The sequence below is a fragment of the Marmota monax genome, unplaced genomic scaffold, assembly GCF_021218885.2.
Source record: "Marmota monax isolate L192 unplaced genomic scaffold, Marmota_monax_Labrador192_F-V1.1 WCK01_AAM20220418_F8-fsc00038, whole genome shotgun sequence".
NCBI classification, from domain to species: domain Eukaryota; kingdom Metazoa; phylum Chordata; class Mammalia; order Rodentia; family Sciuridae; genus Marmota; species Marmota monax.
Window position 1 is genome coordinate 13,674,283 of NW_026692498.1, and position 9,354 is coordinate 13,683,636.

At 36.1% G+C, this 9,354-nt stretch overlaps 1 protein-coding gene across 1 annotated transcript; it reads left to right on the forward strand.

The window, feature by feature from the left end:
• Positions 1-2,385: 2,385 nt before the first annotated feature.
• On the forward strand, positions 2,386-3,315 carry LOC124092731 (olfactory receptor 5B3-like). Its single transcript, XM_046444537.1, has one exon. It carries the CDS (start codon positions 2,389-2,391, stop codon positions 3,313-3,315), a length of 927 nt encoding a protein of 308 aa, XP_046300493.1. The 5' UTR covers positions 2,386-2,388.
• Positions 3,316-9,354: the final 6,039 nt, after the last annotated feature.

Consider the following 9,354-nt stretch of genomic DNA (forward strand, 5'->3'; position numbering starts at 1 on the left):
CTGCCCTGCATTTCAACCATTTCAAACTCAGGCCATGCTCATTCTGGGAAGGTGACTTTAAGTCTTGAATCTTGAATCTTTCTCATACTACATATATAATTTTAGAGCATCATATACCATCCCAAATCCTCAGTGTCCTTACTGATAATGTAACAATAATAACACTTACTGTAATTTGGTCCATTTTATTCCCCAGTACCACCCCTTTCCCTCCCATGTTCAAATATATAACAATAAATTCCATTTTTAGGTGTAATTATAATGCACCAATTAACCAAATGGATGCAAGACCAGTAGAGTAGAGGAACTGGGTCAGGGAAAGGAAAAGTGAAAAGAAAATATGAGGTTCAAGGGAGTGAAATAGATCAAAATATGTTTGTGCGTGTACGCACATGTCACAACTAATCATACTGTTATGCATAATTTCACTGCACAAATACTATATAAAAAGAATAATACTATCTAAACATGCTCACACATACAGCACTTACATGCAAACTCCTTGTCATTTATTGTAGAAAATCGTATTCTTACTGTGATCATGTGTGTTAACATCAGTAACTGTGATGTCTTCTTGGACATTTGTAAGTTGAAATTGTCAAAGGCTTTTGAGAAAGATGTTAGGGAAAAGCAGTTAGTTTTGGAAGGCTATATTCCAAAGGCTTTAATTCAAATGAAGAAGTTGAAAATATTCTTACTATGCAAGAATCAGTTCAACATAAATATTTTACAATATGGAACTTGCCAGGAGACAGATCTGTCAGCTAACGACAGCTTATCAATTGAGACTCTCAAGCTTGGTCTATGATTTGGCTATGGGACAACAGTAGTGATAAAAAGAATGGGTTTTAAGAACAATGGACTCTTTTATCCAAATTAAAATGGGTAGCAAGGAAGAAATTCTGAAGATGATCAGCTCTTGTGGAATTGCAGAAGCAGAGATCATACACTTGAATCAGAACAGACTGACAATCACTGGAGAGCACAGAACAGGACATGGGCCCTAACATGGGAGAAGAGGCCCACTGGGGAGTCATATTCCAAGAGTCTAATGTCACCCCAATGAAGCCCTGCATGTTGGCATCCACCATGACTAAACCAGGACATAGGCCAAGATCCCATCCTAAACAAAAACATAATGATGGCTACACTCTGCAGGCTGTGCCTATGCCCAGCAGGCTGTCGTCCTTTGAGTGTTTTCTTACTTAGCTCTCACAACATTAGCTCAAAGCAGGTCTCTTCACTGTCTTCATTTTACAGATGGAAATTGGATGTCTGAGGGGTTGGGATAGGACCAGTGACTCCTGGGTGGTAAATGGAAGGTCTGATATGCATCTCCTCCAAGAGTTTAAGCTCCAAGTCTTCTGTGCCTTGATGATGTACCTTCACTCAGAACAGCATCCCCAGGCAGCTCAGGGTCCCTCCACTCTTTGTTGCCCTACCACACCTGCTGTGCAGAGAGATGTGCTATGATGCTTCAAAGCCAAACCCAGCTTCAAACTAAATCAATATTTTATGCTTCATCCACAGCAACCATATCAACGTGGGCAGATATGCTGAGGATAATAAGCATGATACGGTTGGGAAAAGCTTAAAATGCAATTCAGAATTTTTTTCATTTATTTATGCTACTTTTGTTATTGAAGAGGGATCCATGTAACATTCTGGGTTTTCGATTCTTTGTCATCCAATTAGAGGTAAATATATAGTGAACCCCATCTAATTAATTATACCCTTAGGTCACCATGAAAGCTCAAACACCGAGTTTGAATAAAAACAGAAAAGCAGTAGTTATGAATTCATTTAAAATAAATTTGACATAAACTCAGATGAGATCCTTAGACTTAGGAACTACACAACATGTGTTAAAGGTGTGCCTGGGTCCAGAGCCAGGATTGTCAATTAACATTTGTGCAATGATGACTAAATTACTCTACCTCTTGTGTGTCACTGTATACATGAAATAACAACTAATAAAACTCATGATGTTGTTGAGAGGAGACAGTGGATACATATCCTCGGGTCTACTGCAGTTCTGGGCATGTGGGCAAAAAGGGAGGGTCAGTTTATCATGAATTCAGGAGAGGAGCCTGGGCAGATTCATCCTCAATAGTCCTCATGACCAAAATATTAATTAATTACATGCCAGATAAGAAATGTGTGTAGTTTTAAGATTGTATACATGATTGATTAAGATTCCAAAGATTTGACATTATGTAGCCCTGTGTATAATTACTTCAACCAAATTGATTCTGATAACCATGCTTTTATTAGAGACTCTCAAATAACATCGTGTACATGTGCTCTCAAATGTCAATTCAATTTTTTTATCATACTGTTCTTTTTTCTCACATGTATATAACCTATAGTGATTGGCAGCTATCACTAATGGAGAACAGGACAGAAGTGACACAGTTCATCCTGCTGGGACTGACCAAGGACCCAAGTCTGCAGCTTCCTCTCTTTGTGACCTTCCTCCTCATCTACACCATCACTCTGGTTGGGAACCTGGGGATGATCCTATTGATCCTCTTGGACTCCCATCTCCACACTCCCATGTACTTTTTCCTGGGTAACCTGTCTCTGGTGGACTTTTGCTACTCTTCAGCTGTCACTCCCAAGGTCATGGCTGGGCTCCTTTTGGGAGACAAGGTCATCTCCTACAATGATTGTGCTGCTCAGTTGTTCTTTTTTGCAGCCTTTGCTACTGTAGAAAATTACCTCCTGGCTTCAATGGCCTATGATCGCTATGCAGCAGTGTGCAAGCCCCTGCACTACACCACCACCATGACAACACGTGTGTGTACCTGGCTGGTCTTAGGCTCCTACATTGTTAGTTTCCTGAATTCCTCTATCCACACTGGGGACACCTTCATTCTCTCCTACTGTGAGTCCAATGTAATTCACCATTTTTTTTGTGATATTCCAGCAGTGATGGTTCTCTCTTGCTCAGATAGGCATGTTAGTGAGCTGGTTCTTGTTTCTATTGTAAGCTTCAATATCTTTTTTGCTCTCCTAGTTATCTTAATATCCTACGTGTTCATTTTTATCACCATCCTAAAGATGCGCTCAGGCTCAGGACATAGGAAGGCTCTGTCCACCTGTGCCTCCCACTTCACTGCAGTCTCCATTTTCTATGGGACTGTTATCTTCATGTACTTACAGCCCAGCTCTAGTCACTCCATGGACACGGACAAAATTTCATCTGTGTTCTACAGCATGGTCATTCCCATGCTCAACCCTGTGGTCTACAGCTTGCGTAACATGGAGGTTAAGCGTGCTTTCTTAAAGGCCAAGAGCGCACTCATTTGTTAGAAGCAAACAATCTTTAGGATTTTGATTTTGTGGTGCACAATTCCTGCATTCATTCCTCTCAGAATCTCTCCAAGTACTGAGTTGCATTTCATCCCCACACTGAAGTGACATTGTTCCCTCTGCAAAGTCTCTTGTCTGGAAAAGAAAAAAGAAGTATTCTTCCAGAAATAAAAATCTGAATGAGAATAGCTAATATTTCTTTAGGTCTGCTTCTGAAAGCACTTATTGATGATGTTGCTATATTTACTCATTTTTACACATTTTTTATACCATGTGTCAATGCAAATATATGCAGAATAGTCAATCAACAAAGAAGATAAACACAAGAAATGTCACTCACAGATAGATGTGGCATATTTGTCAGACATATCTGTAATGTCACTATTGGTGATGGTTAATTCTATTTGTTTTTATGAGTAGCTTAAGGGATAACCAAATAGCAAGTAAAACATGTTTCTGCATATGTGTATGTGTTTCCCTAGTATTTGAAACAGTAGGTTTAGTAAAGAAGATTTGCCCTCATCTATGTGAGTGGCCATAATTCCCTCCATTCAGGTCTTCCATGAATGCAGCTAAAACAGAGAAAGCACTTTTTCTTTTCTCTGTCTGTTTCTCTCTCTCCGGCTGTGTGTTTCTTTGTCTCCTTTTCTGTCTCCCTCTTTCTTGTTCTGTCTTTCCCCCTGTCCCCCATCTCTTCCTCTCTCACCCATCTTCTCTCACTCTTGGATGCCAGAGCTACCTCTTGGCCCTGGGTTCCCTTAGGTTACACCATTCACACTCAACTTCTCTTTACAGCTCTTTGAACTCAGACTGAATTAACCACCTGCTTTTCTTGTTCTTCATCTTGCATGCAGGGACTTCCCAACCTAAATATCATATGATTTGATACTTGTAATAAATCTTCTCTTACTTGTCTCTCTATATCCTACTGATTCTATTTTACTAGAGAACCTAGACTAACATGCTTGGGTTTAATGATCACCAATTAATAGTTGACTTAGGTACTAGAAGAATAATTTTGCCTGATATTTCTTTGTTTCCTACACTGTTATTTTAGGATTCCTTTTGAGAAAAAAACATGATCTACTATTACAGCATGTGCTTTTTCTTTGGACATTTTATTGAGAGACTCATAAATATGTCATCTCACATGAATTCATATTTTTGTTTGATCAATTTATTTTGTGCATTCATGGGTTCACATTTTAATTTTGAAAGGATAAAACTAAATAAAAACATTAAGGGAAGAAAAGCATTTTAGTGTCTTTGTATATTACTACAAACTTACATTTTGTTTAAAAATGAAAAACTGACAAACAAATATTATTTTACATTTTTATGTTCTACAAACGAATTAATGCTGACCAATCAGAGAGAAAAATGAAACAGGAGGCATCACAATACCAGACCTCAGGTTATACTACAAAGCTATAGTAACAAAAATGGCATGGTATTGGCACCAAAACAGACAGGTAGACCATGGTAAAATATAGAAGACACAGAGACAAGCCCACATAAATACAGCTAACTCATACTAGACAAAGGCTTCGTTAACACACATTGGAGAAAAGAAAGCCTGTTCAACAAGTGGTTCAGGGAATGTGAATAGAAAGCCTATAGAATAGGAGAAAATCTTTGCCACCTGAGCCTCAGATAGAGCATTAATAACCAGGATATATAAAGAATTCAAAAAACTAAACACCAAAAAAAAAAACAAAAAAAATCAATAAATGGACAAAGGAACTGAATAGACACTTCACAGAAGAAGAAATGCAAATGGTCAACAAAATATGAAAAAATGTTCAACATCTCTAGCAATTTGAGAAATGCAAATCAAAACTACTCTTAAGATTTCACCTCACTCTAGTCAGCAAAGGAAACAAAGCAATCATCAAGAACACAGGCAACAAGAAATGTTGGCAAGGATGTGGGGGGAAAAGTACACTCTTGCATTGCTGGTGGGACTGCAAATTGGTGCAACCACTATGGAAAGCAGCATGAAGATTCCTCAGAAAACTTTGAGTGGAGCCACCATTTGACCCAGTTATCCCACTCCTCATCATATAGCCAAAGGACTTAAAATCAATATACTGTAGTAACATACCCACATCAATATTTATAGCAACTCAATTCAGACTAGATAAAGCTCTGGGAACCAACTTAGGTGCCTTCTACACTTAAATGGATAAAGAAAATAAGGCATATATGCACAATGGAATATTACTCCACCATAGAAAAAGAATGAAATTATGTCATTTTCTGGTAAATTGATGGAACTGGAAACTATTATGCTAAGTGTAATAAGCCACCCCCCCAAAAAAAAACCCAAAGGCCAAATGTTCTCTCTGATATGTGAATGATAACACATAATAATTAGGGGAGAGAAGAATAAAGTTAATTGAATTAAACAAAGGGGAAGGAAGGAAAGGGAGGATGATAAGAATAGGAAGAAAATGGTAAGATGAATCTGTCATTACTTTCATATGTTCATATATAAATACATGACCAGGGTAACGCCACATCCTGTACAACCCCAAGAATAGGAAGTTATACTCCATGTATGTATGTCAAAATACAGTCTATCAATATGTATAACGAAAAAGAACAATAAGAATTTAAAAAACCACTCTCCTCTCTGAATTATTTATTTAAATTACCAAACTTCAGACATGCTTAAAAAAAGAAATTAATGCTGACCATTCATTTTTACTTAGATTGAGTTACATTCTCTATTATTCTCCTGTCTCTTCTGTTTTGACTGATTCCTTAATATTTATTCACAACTCCACATATGCTCATGCCTCAGGGGCTTTGCACTTGAGGTTCCCTTTATGGGAATGACATCACTCCCATTCAGATCTTTGCTTCAATGTTTCCTGGACATCCCTGATTACCTTTATATATTGGTCCCTGTCTGTTCACTACATAAACCTTCCCCTCATCCTGCATCATTCTTTGCAGTTCTTATCAACCCTCACTTACTATATATTTTTTCAGCTGTATCTTATTTATCTCCCCCAAGAAGAATGTGAACTTCACAAGAGTAATGACCTTGTTATGTCCACAACATAAACATCAGCACCTGAATACACATCTGTTTCATAATATCTTCTAATACATGTTTGTTAAATGGATGAACAAATTAATTGAGCTTTAAGGTTCAATTGTATCAATACGTTGAATCTTTGAATCATTGGTTTTGATATGAATCCTGCTAATAAAAACCTTCTAGATCAATCTTCAGTGCAATCCAAAGACACATCTAATTTTCTGCTCTAATGAAATATTTTTTCTACATTCTCAGTTCTTACATTCCTCATTTTTAGATAAAATGATTTTCTTGAAACTCCATCATGAAGTTGATTATTTTAAGCCCTCTCACAATGTTTATAGGTCATTAAGTGTCAAGTTACACTTGATAGTATCAAATAATTATAATAATTCAGAAGGACACATTAAATATACAATTATTTAAAGCACTCATTCCTGTTTACATTTGAACAAGTACTATATGTACACAAATTATAGGAAATGACTATAAATTTCCATGTAGAATATAAACACAACAATATTTGTGATTTGAAACATGATATATTAACTACGCTAATGTAAAGCACAATCTTTATGCTTTCAATTTTGATCGAGGAAACTCAAGACCATACAAAACCTACCCATAGGAATGTGACTCCCCCTGGTATCTGTTACTCCTGTGAAGCCGGAGGCTTTAATTCAACCTTTGTAATACTGGGCTCTAATACTGTTGTGTGGTTGTGATGTCCCACATGGAGCAGTATAGATATTCATTTCCATTTCTGTGGTGAAAGTTCTCCAGCTGGAACCATTTCTAATTACTATTTTAATGATATTGTGGTGTTTTAGAACTATCTCAGATTTATGGATTTATTTGGAAGAATTTAAAAGATAGTACAGACTGTCACCATATCACAACATGGCAGGCTCAATAATGGCCCACAAAGAAGATCTCTGTCCTAATGCTGCAACATTTCAATGTTCAATGTGGCCCAAAAGGACTGATCAATTGTGCTTCCGAATTTTAATATTGAAAGATCATCCAGGCTTGTCTGTGGGTGCCTTTAAAGCAATCCCCTAAAGTTTAAGAGGGATGGAATTAGAAAGATTTAACTCCAGGTGAGAGTTGACAAAGTCACCAGGGAAATGATGCTGAATTGATGTGACCACAGGGCATGGAATTCCACAGCCCCTGGAGGATGGAAGAGGCAAGGAATGCAGTGTCCCCTGGAGCCTAGGAAGGTACCAGGGCTCTGAGGGACCATTGATTCATGGAGGTGATTTTACATTTCTGGTTTCCATAATTGCAGAAGGATAAATACAAGTTATTGTAAACCTCAAGATTTCAGTAGTCTGTTTGGCAGCCATTGGAACTTAATACAAATATTCACCAGGTTTTTTATGTGTTATAATCAAGCCTCCTCTTCCTGGGATTGTCTTTGTTAGGAAGTTATTTGTCATTAATCGAATTGCTTCACTTTTATAGATACATTCATATTTTCATTCTCTTAAGTGAGTTTTTATCAGTGTTTGTATTTCTAGGAGTTTGTATTTTTTATTTATGTTATTCAGTGCTGGCTGTTTTGTCATGATCCTTCTTGTATGGATCATGTACACTTATTGATAACATTTTTTATGAGCAATTTTGTTTGTATCAGGCTATAAGTATAAACTCAGTTTCATTTATGGTTTTGGTAATTTGAGTTTTCTCTCATTTTTCAAACTCAATTTGGAAAGGTTTATCATTTAGGTGTGATCTTGCCACAGAATCAGCTTTTAGTTTGTAGATTTTTCTATATTATTTTTCTCATTCTATTTTGTTTATTGGCTTTAATATTGTTTCTCTTTTACTACTTTTAACTTTCGCTTTTAAAATTAAATCCCTAAGACTTAAAACATGTTTTGCACTCGGGATTTTCTTGATTTTTAATATAGGTTCTTAACAGTTAAAATTTTCTATCACCACTGTTTTTCTCCCTACCACAAAACCTGGTAGGTTGTGCTTTCATGTTCTCTCAAGTTATTTAAGCATTTCTCTTTTGATGTAATTTTTACCCACTGACTACATACGAGCACATTCTCTACATACATGTTCATACTCAAAGTTTCTTTATTATTGATTTCTAGTTCAAATGTGTTGTTTAACTAGAATGTTGTATCTTTATAACTTTATTTATACTATTTTTTTGCCTAACATATTGTTTATCCTAGGAAATAAGTCATGTACACTTGAGAATTCCATTCTTTATGTCTGTGAAGAATTTTTTTTTTGGTAGTGTTCACATCCTCTATTTCTTTTTAACATCTCTAGTCATTCTTTTCATTACTGAAAGTGAGATATTAAAATCATTTATTGTAGAATTGTCTGTTTCTCCCTTTAACTTTTGCAACATTTGCTTTATTTATTTGGGGCCTCTGTTGTTAGGTGCCTTTATATTTATATCTCCTGGGTTGATTGACCCTTTATTGATCTATATGCCCTTATTTTAATCTTCTAAAATTTTTAACTTACAATCTGTTTGGTCTAATGTTAGCACAGTGCCACAGATATCTTCTTATGATTTCCATGAGCATAGAATATAGATTTTTTTTTCCATACTTTCAATTTTATACTATTTAGATTTTTTTCATCCTTTCACTTTTATACTATTTATATCTTTTAAGGTAAGTGGATCTTTTGTAGACATTACACAGTTTAATCCTGTTTTCCTCAGCCAGTTTTTCCATTCTCCACTTGAAGTAATCAATGATAAGGAAAGACTTATATCTGCAAATTTTTCTCTTTTCCGTCTATATATTTGGTGCATTTCATTCCTCAAATATTCTATTACAGTTCATTTTTTTGTGTTTCATTGATTTGTAATTGATGCTGTGCATCTTTTGTTTCTGCAGTTAATTTATGTATTAATCTTATTAATAGTTACATGACTCAGGATTCTCCATAGAAGTAGAAGTAATAAGCTGTGTTTGGGTTGTGTAGTATGGTGTGTGTGTGTGTGTGTGTGTGTG

Bases quoted from the DNA above. Each gene is read 5' to 3' on its own strand.
- LOC124092731 (XM_046444537.1), top strand. From the start codon at position 2,389: ATGGAGAACAGGACAGAAGTGACACAGTTCATCCTGCTGGGACTGACC.